Source organism: Gadus macrocephalus, chromosome 14, assembly GCF_031168955.1.
Source record: "Gadus macrocephalus chromosome 14, ASM3116895v1".
Lineage (NCBI taxonomy): Eukaryota > Metazoa > Chordata > Actinopteri > Gadiformes > Gadidae > Gadus > Gadus macrocephalus.
In genome coordinates, this window is record NC_082395.1 from 19,078,180 (window position 1) to 19,099,798 (window position 21,619).

A 21,619-nucleotide genomic window follows, 5' to 3' on the forward strand; every position below is an offset into this window, starting at 1 on the left:
GAAAAGGTTGTAGCTTTCACATGAACACATATTTCTAGACAGCTGGTAAAGTCTCGTGCCTATCTGACAGGATAGTAAACCAATGGGCTTCCCCACCATGATCAAATCTGATGTGATCAAATTTTGTTTATGTAGGGTTTGCCAAACTACAAATCACCTTACTCTAGACAAATTGACCAAAATAAAAAATATATATATATTGTTGTGAGTGACAATCTAGAACTAAAAATATGTATTTGTTAATTGATATACTGTTTTGTTCGATAATAATTCATTTGCTTTGGTGTTAGGTTTTTTAAACTCTGTGCATAGGCCTGTATACATTTATCCGAAGTTCAACACAAGTTTGGCAACATAGTAATATTTGTTTTTATATTGTATTGTGTCGATATGTCAACACAATAATTCCTTATTTTGGAAAGCATCCTCGTAGCCTACTTAACCTGGCTGCCAGGATATAGTACAATTAAATGTAGGTTTATAGCATCCTTATTATGGTGTTTTATGACACAAGGACGCCTCGGGTCTCCATAGAGAAGCCTTTCAACGACCATGATAGTCTACAGTAAACCATATCTAACCTAATAACTAAAGTTTACCATCTCTAACCTCATACCTTCAGTTAACCACCTCTAGCCTAATACCTAAAGTTAACCACCTCCAACCTGATACCTAAAGTGAACCATCTCAACCTGATACCTAAAGTTAACCACCTCCAACCTGATACCTTCAGTTAACCACCTCTAGCCTAATACCTAAAGTGAACCATCTCTAACCTGATACCTAAAGTTAACCACCTCCAACCTGATACCTTCAGTTAACCACCTCTAGCCTAATACCTAAAGTGAACCATCTCTAACCTGATACCTAAAGTTAACCACCTCCAACCTGATACCTTCAGTTAACCACCTCTAACCTAATATCTCCTAAAACCCTAACCCTTTACCCTGAGCCCAAATACCATTTGACGCACCCCAATTTAACCATCTTTAACCCGAAATTAAATTGTTGCTTTCAATGGATACAGAGATTGTAGATAATGCAGGTCTCGACTAATTGTGTTGAGCTCAAGAACAATCTCACACACAAAAAAACATTTCATTATCTCAATTATAATCATATTGTCATATTTGCATGCCTGCGAGTGCCACTGCCAATCCTTGCACACTTTAGATTACAATCTCAGCATAAGTCATTAGCTCTTGTTGACCTTTTAATAATAATAATAAAAAAAATAAAAATAATGAGACGTTTATTTTACATAGCTCCTTTCTCACACTCAAGGTCACTTTACAGATTCATGAGAGCACACACGGAGCAATACAAAAAACAAGAAGTAAAACACAAATAAAAATAAATAATATGAGTGTTTTGGAATATTTGAATGATTATGATAAGCAAGCAATCAATAGTGATTTAGCATGTTTAAATTATTTTTTCTAGTGTACCTCTGTACAGAAGAAGTCAGATGACAGGTCACATGATTTGGTCACCTGACATCCACATCCGGGCCCTCGCAGCTCCAGCCCTGTGATCTGTCACGAAGATACTTCTCTTCTGCTCTTTCGGCGAAACCCCGTCAAAATGCCGTTCTCGGAGCTGTATTTTAACGTGGACAACGGTTATCTGGAAGGACTGGTGAGGGGATTCAAGGCCGGCATCCTCTCTCAGGGAGACTATTTGAACCTCGTCCAGTGCGAGACCCTTGAAGGTGAGTTAAAGGAAGGCTAAGGACTGACCGTCATGAGCTAACGCTACCGCTAGCTCACAGCTGTAATTCATGTGATCAGATCCGCTGATCAAAGACCCGATCACAACTGCCCTGTTGATACGTTTAATAGTGTTGCTGATTTTAGATTGAAGACATTAGATTGGTAACCTCCCCTTTTTTTAGATGAGTTATTTGGAGTAATAACGTTTGCGTTAGCCCAGGTCCATTTGTGTCATATGACCAAACCTGAGACCGTCGTGTTTTTTCCTGTTAAAGCCATTGCCGCCTCAAGCAGTAGTTATTACAGTGTTGCCCTATGCAAGTATATTAAACGTTATCCAAGTATTTATTTATATTCAATGTCAATGTAAATGTTTTGCGTACTTCATTGAAGTAACTGCAGACTGGCCTGTTTTAGCCATGGTCGGGTTGAATGTTGGAAATGAGAAGTAGATGACCCATCACTGAAAAAAAATGTCATGTTCAATGATTCATCCTTCCCACATAACTATTAACAATTCATTTCTGCTTCTGACAGTTTTCCATGAAATTGACATTCAAATAGATTAAATAGTTCCTTACAAGATGGCCCAAACCGTGCATATATCAATGCACCATGTCTTTGTATTGTATTTAACAGATCTGAAGCTCCACCTGCAGAGCACTGACTATGGGAGCTTCCTGGCCAATGAGGCCTCTCCTCTCACTGTGTCCGTCATTGACGACAAACTGAAAGAGAAGATGGTGGTAGAGTTTCGTCACATGAGGAACCAGTCCTATGAGCCTCTGGCTAGCTTCATGGACTTCATCACGTAAGCATCCAGTTCACAAGCCTTTGTGTGTATGCGTGCACGGCGCTGTTGTGCGCGGTGGCAATGTGCTCGTGCACGGTGCTGATGTGCGTGTGCACAGTGCTGATGTGGGTGTGCGCGGTGCTGATGTGCATGTGCACGGTGCTGATGTGCGTGTGCACGGTGCTGATGTGTGCGTGCACGGTGCTGATGTGCCCCTGTGCACGGTGCTGATGTGCCCCTGTGCACGGTGCTGATGTGCCCCTGTGCACGGTGCTGATGTGCCCCTGTGCACGGTGCTGATGTGCCCCTGTGCACGGTGCTGATGTGCCCCTGTGCACGGTGCTGATGTGCCCCTGTGCACGGTGCTGATGTGCATGGGGGCGGGGCTGCAGTTTGGGGCTACACCCACTTGGGATGTCACCAGAGGATCTTTTTTGTGATGGTTTGCTAATAAACATCACTCCTGGTGGTGAAATAGAGTTACTTTAACATAGCACTTATTAATCATATACAAATCTATAGTATTTTGTCAATGATTAATTAACTAATGGCTGCCATTAACGAATGGCTTATAAATTACTTCTGACTGAACTTTATTATAATGGTGTTACCCAAGATATAGTGTGTAAGAGCTACATTGTTTTGCCATTAATGTTAGTGCAAATACACTTTCGTATTTGCTGGCTTTCGCTTCAAAAAATCATAGTTTGTCCTGTATGAGCAACCTTCTGTAAATTGGTCAATGAAGAGATCCATCACTACAGAACACTTAACAGATTTGTATGAGATAGACAGACAGACAGACAAATATAGATTGAAATACTTTTTGCATGGCTAGTGCAGACGCATTTGTAATCCAGCGGTGGTCGGACTTCACTATGTCACTGTCACACATGAATCTTAAGCAGACACTGTATTGATCCCCTTCTTCTCTCATCATTGCCTGCAGTTACAGCTACATGATTGACAATGTGATCCTGTTGATCACGGGTACTTTGCACCAGCGAGCCATCTCTGAGCTGGTGCCCAAATGCCACCCGCTGGGCAGCTTTGAGCAGATGGAGGCAGTCAATATTGCTCAGACACCCGCTGAACTTTACAATGCCATCCTCGTGGACACGCCTCTAGGTAGGACTCGCACACAAATGTCCCCCAAATACAGTGAGAATTCTTTGTTCTATTCTTTGCCAAGCACCTAAATGTAAATGCCACTTGGGAAAGTTTTGCTCCATCTCCATGCTTGACATCATTTTTTAAAAGGTAATAAAGATGAAAAAGAAAAGAAGAGCATTTGATAAATGAATATTTTATTTTGTCTTCAGCTGCCTTCTTCCAGGACTGTATATCCGAGCAGGACTTGGATGAGATGAACATTGAAATCATTCGAAACACACTCTACAAGGTAATATCGGAACAGAGGCCAAAACAGGGAAACGTATTCGGCATTATGCAATGTTGGGGTTTGAAATATTTCATCCGTTTCCTAGGCTTATCTCGAGGCTTTCTACAAGTTCTGCTCAAACCTGGGAGGAACTACAGCAGATACCATGTGTCCGATCTTAGAGGTGAGATTGTCCATAGAACCAGTCTAGTGAGCACAATTTTTTTGTGTTTGTGTGTGTATTAGGTTTTAGAACGGTTCCGGTCATAAAACTGCCGTACGGGACGAAAGGCACAATTTAGCGTGGAAACGTGAAGTTTGGGATGGATTAAATAACCGTATGGTAGAGAAATGAAAAAGGCCTGATTTCAGCTAATTTTGGAGCCAAAGCAATATATTTATTAAAAAAAGTGATCATTTATATTAGCCAGACTTCCCTTGTGATTTATTGTATACACGGTCAGTAAAAATGGCGACTATGGACAACATCAGGTATTGATTGATTGATGGTCAGTAGAGAGACCATGAAGGTAGAAAATTGTGAGTGGAGACTAATGTTGTCGCAGTTACCATTGATTAGAGCTGCTCGATTATGGGAAAAATCATAATCATGATTATATTGGTCAATATTGAAATCACGATTAATCAAACAATTATTTTTGAGTTTGAAAACATGATGTATTTATTCAGCCTGTCTCTCCCAAAAAACACTTCGTAACTAAGAACTTTGAAACACTAAATGTCATGTTCTTTTGTCAAACGTCAAAAAGAACATGTTCAAAGCCAAAGTAATTACAGATATGTATCTAGCTGTTCTGCACTTTCTATAAATCATTTATAAAAAATAAATAAATAATTGATTATATTAGTTTTGTGATCGTTTGACACTAAAATCGAAATCGCGATCAAAATTCGATTAAACGTCCAACCCTATCATTGATAAACCGCTAACCGCAATAGCCTAAGCCTTCTGTGTTGTCAACGTGTCATGTGATTATTTCATCATAAAAGTAGGTCTCAAAGTTAGCCATAGGCCTTCTTCAATGATAATTTACATATGATATATTATGGTGTTTATGAAATATTTGTACTTATCCTCTCTTGTCTACCTTGCCTCTAGTTTGAGGCGGACCGCAGGGCCTTCATCATCACCATCAACTCTTTTGGCACAGAGCTGTCCAAGGAGGACCGGGCCAAGCTCTTTCCTCACTGCGGCAAGCTGTACCCTGAGGGGCTAGCGCAGCTGGCCCGGGCTGACGACTATGAGCAGGTCAAAGCTGTAGCCGACTTCTACCCGGTGAGCCATGCACCCACCCGCCTACCCACCACTGTTCCCTCTCAGTTGCGCACGTACTCTTGAAACACGTACACTAGGGCTGCTCGATTACTGCTGGTGGAAAAAATCATAATCACGATTACTTTGGTCAATATTGAAATCACAATTATTCAAACTATTATTTAGTTTGAAAACATGATGTATTTATTCAGCATCTCTCCCAAAAAACACTTTGTAACTGAGCCTTAAAAAATTACACAAAATGGTCATAAACAAAATGTTCAAATCTAAAATAATGTACAGATATGTATCCAGCTGTTCTTGCACTTTCTATAAAACATTTAATGAATAAAAAAATAAATAATGATCGAAAACTCGATTATATTACTTTATGATCTAATGAAGCTCAAATCGAAATCAAGATCAAAATTGGATTAATCACCCTGCCCTAACGTATAGTTGCAAAATGTATAGTCATTCAAACATTTAACGGGCGCATGTCATGCCACCAGGTGTTGGTGTGAATAGCCGTTACAAGCTGTTTCGAAAATCTGCCTCGTTTGACATCAGAAGTTGCCACCTTGGTGTGTTGGATATATCGGTCTACCAGCCTACCCAGTGGACTGTATCAAACGTTGCTCATCTATCTGTAATACATCTAGGTGGACATGCCCACTTGTGATATCAGAAGAGGAAGTAACAGCTAATCACACTCACCCCTGTTGGTATAATATATCACCTTTTTAAAGGTGTGTTCACACCAAAAGACACAAGTTTTGTCACGCGACAAATCATAAACTATCGCTGTGCAAGTTTTGTCAGACAAATTTGCACCTTAAGAGTTCTTGCTCAGATTTTGATTGCTTCAGTCACGGAAAGGATAAGAGGCAACATTGCTCCTGACATAAGCTTTTAACATACCTGGCCAACGGTAGAAAACTGTTTCTACTCTCTTCTCCTCTTTTGTTTCCAGCGTTGTTGTGCTGCATGCATTCCTTTCTGCCATCAAACCATTGTTTCTTTGCCCATTTCTAGGAATATAAACTCCTCTTTGAAGGAGCTGGCAGTAACCCTGGAGACAAGACACTGGAGGATCGTTTCTTTGAGCACGAAGTGAGCACACGCACGCACGCACGCACACGCGCACACGCACACACGCACGCGCGCACGCGCGCACACACGCACACACAGAGACAGTACTAGGAGACTTTGGCCACCTCGCTGTGGTGAACTGTTTTAACATTTTTAATCAAGAATGCTTTTCCTGTCCCAAATCTGTAGGAAATGAGTTGAACAACAATGCTTCAGATTTTCTCCACTGCTACATTAGAGTGTGAACACTAAACGCCCCTAACCCTCGTCGCCTGCAGGTGAAGCTGAACAAGCTGGCTTTCCTCAACCAGTTCCACTTCAGCGTCTTCTACGCATACGTGAAGCTGAAGGAGCAGGAGTGTCGAAACATCGTCTGGATCGCCGAGTGCATCGCCCAGCGGCACCGTGCCAAAATTGACAACTACATACCCATCTTCTAGTACCCCCCCCCCCCCCCCCCCCCCCCCAGTGTGTAACGCATTCTCACTCTCTCACTCTCTCTCTCTCTTTCACACAAGCACAGACACATCCACACACACACACGCACACCATACACCCAAGTCCATGCCATTATGCTACACCTCTGCATTTCAGTTTTCTCTTGGCCTGTATTTCTCTCTCATTCCATGGTGTTAAAGGAGGTCCACAGCAACACATTGGAAAATGTTTGATGTTCCCTGCATCACCTTCCCTGAAGTTGTAAAAAAATCTTGTTTATTTATTTTTGTTTTTGTTTGGTTGGTTTGTCTTTGTCAGTATTTGGCCATCTCCCGTCCTGATGGCATGTAGGATACATTCTTCATCAGAGTGGGTTTAGATCGAGCTATTGATAATGATGTTTGTGTAGTGTTTCCTAAGTCATGATTATAAAAAAGGGTGAATCAACTGTTTTCTGTGTAATTTACTGCATTGGTTATGAAAGAAAATATGATGTTTGAAAGTGGATATATTGGCTCAAAAAAGCTTAAGTACAACTTCTATATTAATGTGTGCTATGAGAAATGTCACGTGTGAATTATGTCCGATAAATGAAAGGGGTATATCTTGGATCTCTATTCAATTCTCCCCTTGGAAAGATTATATGTAAAATTATACAATATATACATATTTCAAAATGGATATTCGAATTTATTTTCTTTTTGTTCAAATGATTTATTGCTGCTTTATCAGTTGTGTGTCTGTTTTGTGAAATGTGAACTGTAAAAGTGACAACCAATAAACTGTCATTGTCCTCGTATCAATCTGAACAGCCTGTCTTTGGGCACCAACAGCTCTGTATTTCAACTTATTGGATGCTGCTGACATGAAGCCGTCATGAAGGGTTTGGTTCTCTGGTGGTATAAATAATTATCAGAACAGACCGGTGGGAGAATACATCCTCCCTCAGCTGTTTCCGATTGCATAAGTAGGCCTAATCTTTAACTACTGTGTGGGAAACACTGGAAATAATGCACGTCTTCAGCCAGGTCTTTGAGCTTTCTTAATTGGTCCAATCAACCCAAACCTAGCAACACCTGTGGTGGTCTTGCTCTTCAATACCACACATCTGTGTTCATTACAAATAGCATTTAATGAATGCTGCCACTCCGGGAATAAGAGTTGATAAGCTGCAATATATAGGCCTATAACTCGACAAAAACTCGACCAAAACGTGTAGCCTATATTTAAAATGGCTTTACAATTTCAAAACAGCAGTCGCTTCTTCGAGCTCCACTGCTCTACAGGTTTGACTGACTGGGACATGGATGAGGAGATGAAGTTGACCACCACAACAGATCAGTTTTTTCAAGGTAAGATGGCCTTATGTTACGACGGTAGGCATTTTTACACTGCTAAGCACAATTGGCAATTTCACTGTCTTGCCTGTGTAAACCGCTTTCTTGGTTCATTGGAATAGGCGAGACTATAGTCTATACGCACGGTGAGTGAACGTCTTTAGAAATTGGCATACTCCGAATGTTTTAGTTTTTTATTCAAGTCACTCCCAGGTAAGTGTCTATGTGGAGAAATCTGAGAGTAGGCTAAAAACGCGATTATTTACAAGTTCAAAAGATAGCCTGAGGAAATCGGCTTGGCGGCCTGACATAGAGTTCACCTGGACTTGGCATTGCCTCACCGTCCCCACACCGTCCCTTCTCCTCCCTTATTCTCCTAAAACTCTTACACACTGTGTGTGTGTGTGTGTGTGTGTGTGTGGTCCAGTTTATTTTGTGTGTGGTGTTGTACTTAATGAGTTTTGTATCCTTAATGCCCATTACTGTATGAGAACATCATTAAGAACTGCCTAATTTTTTATTAGCACGTTTGAAAAAGGTATCGTTGACAAAATGTGTTTCAATATTTGTGTGCTTGGATGTACCCTGTACTTGGGCCCTGAATGTAACATATGGCCCCTGTTTCAGAATAATCTGCCACACACCTCGCGAGCTGCTGACTATCATGGGAGAGAAGGGATGCAGGCGCATTAAACGAAGAAGGGGAGGGACGGTGCGATATAGGCCTACGAGAAAAAAAAGCAGTCGAACTTCCCTACCCTTTGTGTTCTGCATGAGGTGCTTTTTTTTTTTCATTTCAACCTGAATATTGTTGGGGACACTTCAGTCGTCATTTGATATTGGTGGGAACACGTCTTTAAGTCTCCAAGCAAATCTACGCCCTTGATCCTGGCTATCTTTGTTGAATACGGGGAATGGGTTAACCTAACAATTGATGGTGCTTGGGCACTTGTTTCTCTGAACATCCTTAATGTTCTGACAGCTAGGCTACTATTATTTATTTCTTCTGACTAATGAATTTATTGTAACTCCGCTTTAGATTAAAGCAACTGCAAACTTGTTATGTAAATATTTAAATTGCTTATTTGATATATTGATTTGATGTCATTATTGCTGACAGATGAAAAGCTGAACGACCAATACCTCGCTCAGTGGCATTATGCAAGGATATCCCGCAGGAAAAACAAATATGTCCATGATCAGAAATCGGGTGAGCTCGTTGGGTACCCTGACCATGAACGTAGAGCACCATACAACCAGCCCTCACTTATTCATGCTACTTCTTACCATTGCAGAATCCTTCGTGAAGTCAAACCTGTGGCTGATGGTGAATCCCAACTTGGCCTGCCCAATTAAATACATGAAACGATCAGTACATGTACCTTCAGTTGTCAACGTCCCTGTAGAACTGAAAACGCCCCGACATGCCACCGAACGCCCTGATCACAGCGCGCTCTGCACTTCATCGGCTGCGGCTCCCTCCTGCCATGCGCGATGCGCGCACACTTCCTCATCCACCACCGGCTTCATGGTACTCACTCACTGGTTGTTTCTATCAAATTTTATTTCAGAGCGTATATATGTAAATAAGGGCTAACGGATTATTACAGTAACAGATGACTCTCGTATATAATCATTCATAACCATGTAGGCTTTTTGCACCGCCCTATCAATTGTAATGTTTTTGTCCTGTATGTTTGGCTCTTGACTTTTAGCTTGGAGATGAAGAGAAGGCAGTTTTGTTGGATAGTCCGTTGTATCGAAAGGGGCCAAGCCGACGAAAGGCACGGATCGCAAAAGTGAGAAATGGGTTGTTGAACTAAATGTTTTTCAGTAATGGCAATGTTTTTACAAATTTTCTTGTCAAAGAGGTTGAAGTTTGCTTTAGGCTACTCATGTTGAATATTTGCTGTGGGCCTCTTTTACGTACTTGCTATAGGCTTATGTATTTCTAATAAATTGACTGGACTTAATAAAATGGCAGTACTCCAAGATATTACTTTTTGTCTGACCACTGGCAACGAGGGCATCTTTGTCAATGTAACCTTTCAGACAAAACGATTTAATCCGTTTTTCTTAATAAGGATGTTTATCATATTGCAAATAATTCCCATCATTAAAGCATTGATTTAAAAAGGAACTGACTGTTTAACTATATACTATATTGCAGAGGAACATAATCGAAGGACCACTATTTTTTCAGGACAAAAAATCCCTGAAGATGGGCGGCTGGCCACGCCCACCTGTCAACTACTGTATTCTCATCGCCATGGCACTGAGTAGCAGCCACACGGGGAGCCTGAATGTCCAGCAGATTTACAACTTCACAAGGTCGGTCCAAATGGCTACTCTGCATTTTTGTCCCAGACACTCCTTGTATTGTAGACCTTGCATCGAGCGGCCATATTGGGGAGTTGGTTGGGTAACCCTTATAATCGTGACTCTCCACTTTGCTACTTTGAAGGGGAAACTTGAATGCAGGACTACAAATGATTGCTCCAGTTCCAAAGATTACCCAAGGTTTACCCCTACTCATCCAAATATGGCCACTGAATTATGTTGGCTTTTACTGAATTGAATTTCTAAAATTATGTTCTACTATCTAATCTTACCCTCAACCTGCAAGTGAACATTTTTTTTTAGTAAACTTAGTGCTTGTTCTTCTTAACCTCCTTGACTGCCATGCCCAGGGAGCACTTTCCATTCTTCCAGACAGCCCCCGACGGCTGGAAGAACACCATTCGCCACAACCTGTGCTTCAGCAGCAGCTTCTGCAAGACCCCCTACCAGCTGTGCAGAGAGGGCAAGCGGAAGTCGTGCTTGTGGCACCTCACATTGGACGGCCGACACCGACTCGGGGACGAGATCCGCACCTTGACTGGGGAGTCCTTTCAGCAGCTGAAGGGTAGCATGTCCCGTCCAGGTGAGAGCAGTGAACAAGTGTATTCAAATCATCCCTTTCTGTGGATTTGCCTGTGGGACAACACAAGATTGTTGTATGCAAATAAAAGGGAACGTAAACACATTGTTGCCTTTGCCTTCTTTTTTAATTATTTATTTTTTTAGATGTAATCCATACCTTGTTCGTGCTGTGAGTATGACGGGAACAGAATCCAAACCAGGTATTGAAACATTTCTTAATGGTATCAAGTTGAGTCTTGATGCTATGTTGTCTAGCTACCCCTGTCCCAGAGCCTACGCTGCAGTCTTGGTGGACTGCATTTATTGGCTGCTCTTGTAATGCTATTTCATGTAAAGGATCATTTTGAATGCAGCCTTTGTATAATTTTAAGGCGCATCGTACCGGTGTACCCTCCGGTTAGCCAAATTCTTCCACACGTCAGTCAGGAAATGTGTAATTAATCGGAAGAATAGCCACCATTGGTTTCCAGTTGACAACACACATGGGTGTTTTTCACAATGACAACTTGATTGCCTTGTTAGAATGTTTAATTGTGGTGTGTTTGTAATTCCATCTTTCTTGTTCAGGTTGCCAAGTGGTCCTTTTGTAAGACTGCATATGAAACTCTTGTAATGGCCAAAAGGTTATTCTGAATAAATAACCATATATGTTGTATTTTTTCATAATTGTATTCGTTTAAAAAAAAATGTTTTTCTTACACTACCATCACATTCTCGGGCACAAGACAAACACAATCCACTCATCACTTCACATGAGTGTTTCTCAGGCAGCAAGTCGGATGGTCTTTCCAGAGATGGTCAGGTAGGTCTCATGCCATCTATTTGCATAGGTGACATCACCTGTCAAAAAATGTCCCTGTAGGTTGCTCTTTCTCCCTCGCCCAATTTATCTATTGGCCAAGCAAATGCATACTGCCTGCTATTCAAATGGTGTCCATTGCAGTGAAATTATTGTCCGGCCCCACCCAACAAAAGGCTTTATGCAATCAGTGAATCATCCCTCTATACAACAGCACAAGGCTCACAGCTGCAAGCCACTTACACAGCCCTTCTTGGGTGGCAACAGGATCATGGAAAAGGCGTAGACTTAGTAAGCGGACAGAACCGGATTGGATGAGGATGAAGCGTGTTCTCCTTGTAGCGCTCCTTCACGTCCTCTTTGACTCGAGGAATTTGTGTGTTTTGGGATCGGTGATTAGAAAACATACTACTTACAATTTCGAGTTACCTTCAACCTGGCTGGAAGCCAGAGAACACTGCAGGTATTGGTACCGTTTCATTGTCAGTCTTTAAAATCCCTAAGAAATAAGCTAATAATTTGACTAAACTTAAATCATTATTGTAATGCTAACCGGAATTTTTTTTGGCAATGATTCAAGTGAAGATAAAATAATTACATTTCGCTAATGGACTAAGGACTGATGCATATTTACCATTATATATTTTGATGTACCAAGTATGATTTAAAACATTCATTTCTTTAACCCTTATGTCACAATAGGTCACATTCCGGGGATTTAGCCTTACTAACTCAGCAGTCTGACGTTGACCTTCTTGACCCCTACATTTATCTGTCATGGATTGGCCTGTACAAGGCTGCAGACGGTGACTGGAAATGGTCTGATGGAAAAAGTTATGAGAACGCGTGTTATAAATGGCTACTTGGTTGCAAGGATAATAATGGAGACTGTGCAGCCGCAAACTCCACAGAGGGCAGGTGAGGCACCACGTGGGTCTGGGACACGTCTTACCAGCATTGGGGCTTGGATCATGGAAACTTGGTTTCCTGAGAAATAAAGTAAGACTTTATTTGAAGGCAGTGTTTAAAGGGAGGGAGGGAGGGGGAGAGAAATTCCTGGCTGGCCAGGTTAGTGGTCAATCACGTGTACCAGTTATTTGATTAACCAGTCAAGTGTTTGCCGAGTAAACAGCCGTTTATTGTTGGTGCAATCAGCTTGTACCTGCAGTATCCATCAATTGAGATTTCTGTTTTGCTTTCCAGTAAACATCAGTCCCAAGACTGTGATAACAAATTGTTCTTCTACTGCTCTAACGTGGACTCTACCGTCACATTCGTACCGATGGCCACAACGTGGGAGAACGCCCGGAATTACTGCCAACAACGTCACAAAGATCTTGTTACCCTGGAGAGTGGGACAACTGCCAACGATCTTTCTGATGATCTATTCTATATCTGGACAGGACTACACAGAGCTCAACCTGGTAAGCTCGAACCTTTTTATTTCAATGTTGTATAACTTGCTCCTACACGCATGCAAAAGGACTGTATAATGGGAATCTCATAGGGAGAAATGCAGGCTATGGCATTAATTTTACAAAGATATTTCTGTGATTACCAAGAGGATACCTCTATTCTATCCATGCTACTAGTCTTGTTCATCTAGACTCAGTGTAACACCTTTGCCTCAGAACCCCCTCTTCCTCAAAAGAGGACTGTATTAATTAATCACAGGAATTTGGGGAATGACTACTAGGTTCTCGTCTCCCATTCCGGTACTGCTTGAAGGCTTTATTTTTCTCATGTACTTCTTCTGTATTTTCAATTTCATGTTGGGTTTTTAGGATTTTTTATTTTTTTTTCCCTGCTCTGGTCAATTTGTTCTGGGTGAGAAGGTTCTGTCTAATGTTGGCATTTTAAGTCCTTACTTGTTGAACTTCTAGGAGTCAATTTTACAAACCGCAAACATAGTCCACACATCATGTTTGAAATGTTTTCTGTATTTCTGCACCAACAGGTGCAGACTGGGAATGGAGCATTGGCCGTGCAGATTATGAGAACTGGGAAGAAGGGAATGGGCCAGCAGAGGGGGACTGTGTTGGTCTCTCCAATACAGAGAATAGTATGACTAACTTAGACTGCAATTCAACATGGCCCTTTTACTGCTACTTCGACAACCTGGTTTTGGTGAAGGAGAACAAGACCTGGGAGGAGGCACTTGAGCACTGCAGGGCCATGGACTTGGTAGACCCCCAACGCAATGATCTGATCAGCTTCAGTGGTCCATTGGATCATCACACCGTGTGGTTCCGAATCAACAAAGCCACAACAAACGAGGTTGTTCTATATATATGTATATGTGTATGTATGTGTAGACAGTGTGGCCTACTTCTTGACATAAATTGTAGAATAAGCAAGCAACCATATTTTTCTGTTATTATGCTGGTGAAAAATGACCAAGACTAGTTTGGAATGAGCGTGGCATGTGAAACCCTCCAATAGTCGATGTGTTGTCGTCTTCCTTTCACTAGGTTTGGACCGGTCTTCGCTACCTTGCTCACAAATGGTTTTGGGTTGATGGGACTGATGTGCCATACCTGAACTTGCCGACCTGTCCTGATCTAGGGAAACATTGTGGAACTGTTGATAGGGACAACAGCACCATACCCTGGAATATCAGAGACTGCAACGAAAAAAGAAACTTCCTCTGCTACAAGAAATATTGATTATATAAATATTGAGTATATAATATATGTATAATAATGTGTCAAGTGTTGTATGCAAACAAAGCTATTATGTAACTGATACAACACTGAAAGCTTCACAGAAGGTTTCTGACATTTCATTCAGACGGTTGCGACAAAGGGATTTAACTTTTAATGCACACATTGTTGTGGTTTTATGTGGAGGGGAATACACTGTTGCCAGTTTACACCCTTTTGCTCACTACACAACACACTGGCTAGATCATGGCGGAGATGTGAGGAATACAACCTGGACATGCAAAGTTTATATGTAGCTGAACAGAAACACTTTAGTGTCGTACTATCCCACCTCACATGACTCCTTCAACATCCGTGGAGATGCTTGCTACTTTGCAATTGTTTTTACATGTCTAAAAGATTATGTATAAAACTGCAGTCCTTTTTTCAGGATCCTGGATTCTTCATGGATCCTATGAAGGGACTTGGTATATAAAACGTCCTTTTTCCAAATAACTGATCACTGGTTTTATTTCCCATGAACCTTGTTTGAAGTGGAAAGCCGGAACGATAATAAAATATATATTTTTAATAATACAATTATGGTGTTGGCCTGAAAATCCATGCTCACTGATTTGTAAACCGTGCTCTCAGACAAATCTGTGTTTTTGAAATCTGTTCTCCGGGATTTGGTTTGTTCCACACAGGGATTCCCCATGAAGCATTGTGAAGTTGAACGCAAATCTCACCGACATTAATTCTTGTGTGCTATAGTCTAAAAGGGTGATGCATGATGTAAACAGGCCTATTCAACTAGCGGCCTGTGGGCCAAATGCGGCCCCTCTTAATTTTTTTCTGGCCCGCAAGAGGTATCATTTATTAGGTGACTGCTGCAAGCAGTGCTCAACTATTGATATATTTAGGCTTTATTCATTCTTTTCTTCATTATTTTCTACAAATTTTGGGACCCTACTCCTTCCAATTTTTTTTCCCATAGACTCCATTCCACTTTCAAAATGTTGGAATTGCTCGCTACCTTACACACCATTATTTATTTATTTTTTACTTTTTAAAATATTCTTTACTCTTTTAAATATTTTTCACTTTTTTAAATATATTTATTCTTTTTATAATGGAAGCCTTTCTCTGACCCTTCAAGTACTTTCGACTGTGCAACTTGGTCTCTTTTTAACCGTTAACCTTCATCCAAACATCTAACAAACCAATTCACTTAGATCTTCAATTATATATATTTTCACTATAGCTTTTCACTATCTTTTCATGTCGAATTCCATCCGACATTTCGACATTCATTCATTTGTGGCTTTATTAAAACTTATTTTCAACCTCACTTTACACTACAGCACTCAACACATTTTCTGCATGAAATTCATTCTCTACTAGATGTTACTATTATTATTCTGACTGGTTTGGAATGAGAGTGAAATGTGAAACCCTCCTATTGGAAGATGTGTTGGATTAAGGTGTCGTCTTCTTCCCTTCACTAGGTTTGGACCGGTCTTCGCTACCTTGCTCACGAATGGTTTTGGGTTGATGGGACCGATGTGCCATACCAGGACTTGCCGTCCTGTCCTGTTCGAGGGCATTATTGTGGAACTCGGGTGAGGGCCGACAGCGAAATATCCTGGAATATCAAGAGACTGCAATGAAAAAAGAAACTTTGTCTGCTACGAGAAAGATTGATCAGTGAATGTATTCACACACCCATTAGTAACAGTTACAAATACTACCGGCTAAAAGGTAGACTAAAGGTAGCTAAACTTTAATATTGTTAAATGTCTAACATTGATATACGATATATGTGTAATATTGTCCTTCAACATTATTTGAAATTTGCCGTGTCAGGCTTCTCGCAATCTGCTCCATCTTCATATTCTCCGACATAGACCAGAATAACTTCCCCTACCTCCTCCTAACATCAATTAATGTTTAATATTATTGAATTATTTACTAACTAAATTAAATGTTTACATAGCAATATGCATGACAGGCTTTATTATTAATCATGAGAGCTAGTGAGACAATAGGTCTAGCCAGTGGTGCAAAATACTTAATGGCAGGTCCCAAACAAAGCAAAATAAACCTTTCCCAGAGTTGTAACCAATACAATACCGTACTGGCAAATATTTTGGTGTGTAGCTATTGCTGGGGATAGCAGTTTATTCTCACAGAAATAAAAGGATATCCAATGAACCATTGCCCAACTGTGAGGAGACTTGTGCACCTATGAGCCAGAATCCCTGAGCTGTTTCTATAGGGGAATGTTACTATATCTTATACTTATCAGATACAGCAATTTCAAGACATTCTACTATTAAACCCCATTGTAAATACTGCAGCAATATATCTGGTTGACCTATTAGCATCCACAGCCTGTAGTATTATTAAGGGCTATATTTTAGACTAGTGGTAAGTACCTCAGTGGCTGATGTATTTCTCCAGGAAAAACCTATTTGATGGTCCAGCCACACAGGGCCTTTGGGGGCCGGGCGAGTGGTACAGGGTGGGGGCCTTCGGTTTGGGTTCCCTTGAGTGTGTTTTCCCTTTTGCATGAGTTTGCCTCTATCCATTGCTTGACTTTATTTAACAACTTACTTTATTTGATTAGCAGTACGTGCAAACCAGCATTCATACTTGATTATATTAGACAGATTTTAAAAGTGCCATTGACCATGCATAAGCCTGTGTATAGTGTATAGAGGGACGTCACTCTACGTCACTCCCCGCTCTACCCACATGTCGTTGGCAGCAAGAGACGAGAGCGCAAGAGCCGCAATCATGTCTTGTTGTGCGGTTGGTTGCACAAACCCTTTAAATAAGACTGATTATCCCATTTATTCTACTTCTTGCTTGCCAACATAAAACAATTTAAATACTTTAATAATTATGCTTTTTCTTATTTGTATTGCATGCTTATTAAATGTATAGTTTGAGTTAATCTCCCTCAAAAAGTAGTCTCCTTAATTACGATCGATCAAACATGTTTTTGGCACCTCGAAGGGCATTATCCCGCTAAATACCATGGTAACTTGCCAAGGAAAAGAAATTTAGATCATTAATTTATATTTTCATGCGTTTTACAATTTGAATATACTTTGAATATTAAAAATAACAAGGAATAAAATTCAAATAGCATTATAGAGAAAGATCGACTGTTCTACTGTGTTCATGATGTGCTATGTTTAGCAAAGCTCATATTTATTATAATACAATAAATGCACTTTCTTAAAGTCATCCTCTCCTGATCACTTTGTTTTAAGTCTTGATGTACCAAGTGAACAAACAATATAACGCAATTACAAATCGCATACCGCATGCTGCGTTATCTGACCGAGCCTGAAAACAACGTGAGGGGAAACACTGGTCTTGTCAACGTCACTATCCAACTTCACTATCCAAAAAGTCATCGAGCCGAGGGCACCCGGATCATGGACAGACCCGGATCAACCTCAGTTGTGCTCCATCTTTCACCATGGCCCGAGGGACGGCACACGACCTAAACACTTCTGGTTAATCTGTCGCCAATGGATCCATTCCTGGAAACCACAGGGATGGTTGTAATTGTAGGTTTCACCAGAACGATTAATAGTATTCGCACCAAGGTCCATGCTTAGTGCCACGGAAAACCTCCATTACCTTTGGCCAGATAGGGACCATATTTGGCAGATCACCGGAGGCAGGCAGTGTCATATTACGCTAAACATATTACGCGAATCAGCGTCAGATTCGCGGCGCTGACGTCAGCAGTCGCTGTCCAGTGCTGAAGAAGGGGGGGGGGGGGGGGGGGGGCGGCGGCCAGAGGCTTGCCAGGTGGTACTGCTACCCCACCTGGTGGTGAGAGCCGCAACGCGTCAGTTCAATATCTAGCGTTCGCCAGTTCGGATTCTGTTCCCCACCATAAAGTCTGATCACAGGGGGTCGCTGCTGCACATTTTCTGCAACATGCACAAGTTTAAAGCGTAGACAGGCATGACCTCGTTCACCTTTAGAAACATGCACGAGCTTAAAGCGTTACATTGTATTGACATGGGGATCACTCGGGTGGTTATTTTGTTTTGGGACGTCCGAGTGGCTGAAGCAAAGCGGTTGATTTGCCTATGTGGTGGCATGATGATGATGGATTCTTCTCTCTCAATACAAACGTGAATATATATAAGTGATGTTGGTCAATTCTTGCCCATAATAGGAAAAGCTCAAAGGTAAATCCACATTAAACACTGATTATGTGGATAAGCACATTCCATAACAAGGGGGTTTGACTTGAGTGGATGGTCAAAGTGGACGTTCAGTGTAAGATTCAGGTTTATATTTTCTTTACCGACGTTAGGTGTCGTGCTGGGTCGATCTGAAGCCCGCTGTGGAACAAGAGCGCAACGACTGCGCTGAGCCGACAGTATTGCGCACCGAGGACGGCGGCCACTGAAGCGGCAGTAGTTCCAGTGGAAGCAAGGTGGGTTTCGGTAAGAAGCAGGGGCGGATCTAGGGTGATAAAAATAAATGCAAATACGACAAGGGTAGCCATTGGCTACCCTTGTCGTATTTGCATTTATTTATATAATTTTTATAATTTTTCTATCATTTTTGCAGACACTTTATACATTTATGTTTGGCTCTTTTGTCACCATCTGGTGAACAGATGCCCTTTGATATTGTGGAACTCACAAAGATCATTGAACCATTCAAATAGGTATTCCATGAGCTGTTCAGGTTATGCAAAGGGGCCATTGCCATACCTGTGAGTACGGCTTCCTGTGAACGAAGCATTTTCACAACTGGTCAAACTGGTCAAGACCTACCTTAAATCTACCATGGATGATGTTTGAATCAGCAATCTATGAGTTTTAAGTGTAGTGTCAAGACGAGCAAAAGCCCTGGATTTCGTTGATTTTGTGAATCGCTTTGCTACAAACCACAATAATCGCAGAATACGGCTGTTGTAAGATGAATCTATGGCAAGTTTATGTCTTATGCCGTGGCAGTGGGTCAATAGAGAGCGCTAGAGCGCCGCCCCTCCATGAAATATTCACTCGAATATATCGGCCAACTATGAATGAATAAACATTACAAATACGAAATAAATCAACAAAAATACATAGCATTTATCCTTGTTTAATTTTGTGATAGGCCGTACTTGCCTTGCCAACCATTTAAATGCGTCTGAATGTCAATTCTTTGGGCTAGGCTGGTTATCTGTCCATCGAGATAAAGCCCACCTTCAAGTCAGGTGCGCCGGTAACGATGAAGTCTATGTGAGCTCGCAAACTTTTTGCTGTCTTTCAATCAGAGACAGCTTTTCATTGGCGCAGGAAAATTAGACTTCAGGTCGTAATTTTGTGCGCCCCGACCAATGACAATCATGTGGTGATATTTCATTATCACCACATGATTGGACAATTGAGTAAATCCATCAAACAGGCCACCTCCCTAAGCAGCACTCGACGAACACAACTATTTGAAGTGCAGAGATAGCTAAATAGCAGAGTTGTAAAAGCAATTTCCACATTTCAGTGGAGGAATTGGACACCCCAAGCAATGTCATACTTAAAAGGGGCAGGTAAGTTACATATTTATTTAGTCTTTTGGCCTGTAACAAATAAACCAAATGAAGCAAATGTCCCATATTTCTAACTACATATGAAATAGACCTTGGGACCCACAAAAAATGGACGCTATAGCACTGTGATCATGATTTGCCTCAATATCACAACCATGGGTCAAATAGCAATGGCTGGTGGAATGGCCATAAAGTATGTCTGTATATGCAGTGTAAGTTTGTCAAAGCCCTGCAAGTCAGGATGTAGGCTATGAATCTGAATGAATTCATCGGTAGTGGTCATCCCCAAAATGCACCAGAATACAGGAAATCAAATCTACCAAATTCAGAATTATCTGGGGGAGTACCCCCAAATCCCCTCTCCATTACTGTGCACCACCCACAAAGGTCATCACAAGCCGCCACTGGTCTTTATATGTTAAGGGAAAAGGAGTCAAAGGTAAAAAATATGAATGTTGCTGTTTGCAATTGAGATTTTGACTTTCTACTTTAACATTGTTAGATCAGAAGGTCGAGTTAGTTCTTTTTTTAAACAGACCTGAAAGCTGAGACGAACCTGCACTTGTTGTCTTAGAATCTGAGTTCCATCCATACACAAGAGGCCTTTAGAAATGTGACACATAAAATGAGTCATAAATTAAATTCTTTACAAAACTGTCTCTGAGTCTCTGATGATGTTTTTTGACAAGAAAAAAAATGAACTCATATAACTGCAAAAAATGTGTAAAGTAAAAGTGTATTTGACAATTACACCACTGTCTGAATTAATATTATGATGTACAGCGTGTACATGTCTTAAATATTCCCTTAATTTCAAGATGCCTTACATCATATTTAGATTTATGTGCCACCCAAAAATGATCTCTGGTCTCACCCTGGCCACCCCGCTGAAAATGTTCTAGCTGGTAAGAAGCGCCCGACAGTCACCTCCATTTTTAATTTGACAACCTCAAATCTGTATGGTTACAATTATTGTCATCTCTGCATTTATCATAGAGTCCACAAACAGCAGAAAACAATCCACGAAAGGGAGAAATCCATAGCTGGTCCTCGTATTCGGTGACCCCGCTTCAAATGCTGAAAATAAGGAGTCTCAAGCCTTAATAAAATGTGTATATACAGATTTTTTCTCATCCATCATTAAGAAATTGATTAAAAGCAGTCGATGTTAACAATGGTTTATTAGTATATTACATTTTCTTTCAGTCCCACACCGACATACGCATGTACATACACACTAAACACATACTTTTTAGATGCACTTCATCGAGTTGCATTGCCCTGGCTTGTTGAAGTTTAGCTTTCTGTTGATGGAAGGGCTTAAAACCATGAGATTGTCCCGCCCCTTCAACGCAAAGCATCTCCTGCCCACATGCGATCCTTCCGTCCAATACAAAGTAAATGGGAGACGTTGCCAAACACCAGGTGCTGCTTATGGGAGTTTACCACGTTGTCGATCTAAATGTTTCATGTGTTGTTCATATAATTATAATACCGGCGTTGGTTTATCCCTCAAAAAGATATGTCTCACAATTTTTACCTTGCAGCCTAAGAAACGAGGTCATTGCATGTGCTCTTATTTTGGACACACATTGCCATTTAGTGTATTTCTCAACTGCCTGAACCATTATTATTTGTTCATTCAAATAATT

At 41.0% G+C, this 21,619-nt stretch overlaps 3 protein-coding genes across 5 annotated transcripts; all 3 read left to right on the top strand.

Moving 5' to 3' along the window:
- The first annotated feature begins 1,497 nt into the window (after positions 1-1,497).
- Positions 1,498-7,501, top strand: atp6v0d1 (ATPase H+ transporting V0 subunit d1). Its single transcript, XM_060070921.1, has 8 exons — positions 1,498-1,711; positions 2,352-2,523; positions 3,455-3,633; positions 3,828-3,907; positions 3,993-4,070; positions 5,007-5,183; positions 6,198-6,275; positions 6,533-7,501. The coding sequence occupies exons 1-8, from the start codon at positions 1,585-1,587 to the stop codon at positions 6,692-6,694; spliced, it is 1,053 nt and encodes a 350-aa protein (XP_059926904.1). The 5' UTR covers positions 1,498-1,584; the 3' UTR covers positions 6,695-7,501.
- A 213-nt stretch (positions 7,502-7,714) lies between these two features.
- foxr1 (forkhead box R1) lies at positions 7,715-11,604 on the top strand. 3 transcript variants are annotated; one of them, XM_060070923.1, is made up of 8 exons: positions 7,723-8,044; positions 9,150-9,239; positions 9,325-9,560; positions 9,745-9,828; positions 10,233-10,360; positions 10,720-10,952; positions 11,096-11,151; positions 11,519-11,604. In XM_060070923.1, exons 1-7 carry the CDS (start codon positions 7,924-7,926, stop codon positions 11,122-11,124), a joined length of 921 nt encoding a protein of 306 aa, XP_059926906.1. In that variant the 5' UTR covers positions 7,723-7,923; the 3' UTR covers positions 11,125-11,151; positions 11,519-11,604. The 3 variants fall into 3 exon arrangements, with proteins under 3 accessions (XP_059926908.1, XP_059926907.1, XP_059926906.1); XM_060070925.1 differs by lacking the exon at positions 9,150-9,239 and having other exon boundaries at positions 7,715-8,044; XM_060070924.1 differs by lacking the exon at positions 9,745-9,828 and having other exon boundaries at positions 7,722-8,044.
- An 846-nt stretch (positions 11,605-12,450) lies between these two features.
- On the top strand, positions 12,451-15,262 carry LOC132471697 (macrophage mannose receptor 1-like). Its single transcript, XM_060070926.1, has 4 exons — positions 12,451-12,668; positions 12,954-13,174; positions 13,708-14,027; positions 14,222-15,262. The coding sequence occupies exons 2-4, from the start codon at positions 13,033-13,035 to the stop codon at positions 14,414-14,416; spliced, it is 657 nt and encodes a 218-aa protein (XP_059926909.1). The 5' UTR covers positions 12,451-12,668; positions 12,954-13,032; the 3' UTR covers positions 14,417-15,262.
- The last annotated feature ends 6,357 nt before the right edge of the window (positions 15,263-21,619 follow it).

Excerpts from the sequence above, each read along its gene's own strand:
- atp6v0d1 (XM_060070921.1), top strand. The coding sequence starts at position 1,585 with ATGCCGTTCTCGGAGCTGTATTTTAACGTGGACAACGGTTATCTGGAA. Across the intron at positions 1,712-2,351 it reads CCAGTGCGAGACCCTTGAAG|ATCTGAAGCTCCACCTGCAG; the intron begins GTGAGTTAAAGG and ends TGTATTTAACAG. Across the intron at positions 4,071-5,006 it reads CCATGTGTCCGATCTTAGAG|TTTGAGGCGGACCGCAGGGC; the intron begins GTGAGATTGTCC and ends CCTTGCCTCTAG.
- foxr1 (XM_060070923.1), top strand. The coding sequence starts at position 7,924 with ATGGCTTTACAATTTCAAAACAGCAGTCGCTTCTTCGAGCTCCACTGC. Across the intron at positions 9,240-9,324 it reads TGTCCATGATCAGAAATCGG|AATCCTTCGTGAAGTCAAAC; the intron begins GTGAGCTCGTTG and ends TTACCATTGCAG. Across the intron at positions 10,361-10,719 it reads CAGATTTACAACTTCACAAG|GGAGCACTTTCCATTCTTCC; the intron begins GTCGGTCCAAAT and ends TGCCATGCCCAG.
- LOC132471697 (XM_060070926.1), top strand. The coding sequence starts at position 13,033 with ATGGCCACAACGTGGGAGAACGCCCGGAATTACTGCCAACAACGTCAC. Across the intron at positions 13,175-13,707 it reads ACTACACAGAGCTCAACCTG|GTGCAGACTGGGAATGGAGC; the intron begins GTAAGCTCGAAC and ends CTGCACCAACAG. Across the intron at positions 14,028-14,221 it reads ACAAAGCCACAACAAACGAG|GTTTGGACCGGTCTTCGCTA; the intron begins GTTGTTCTATAT and ends TCCTTTCACTAG.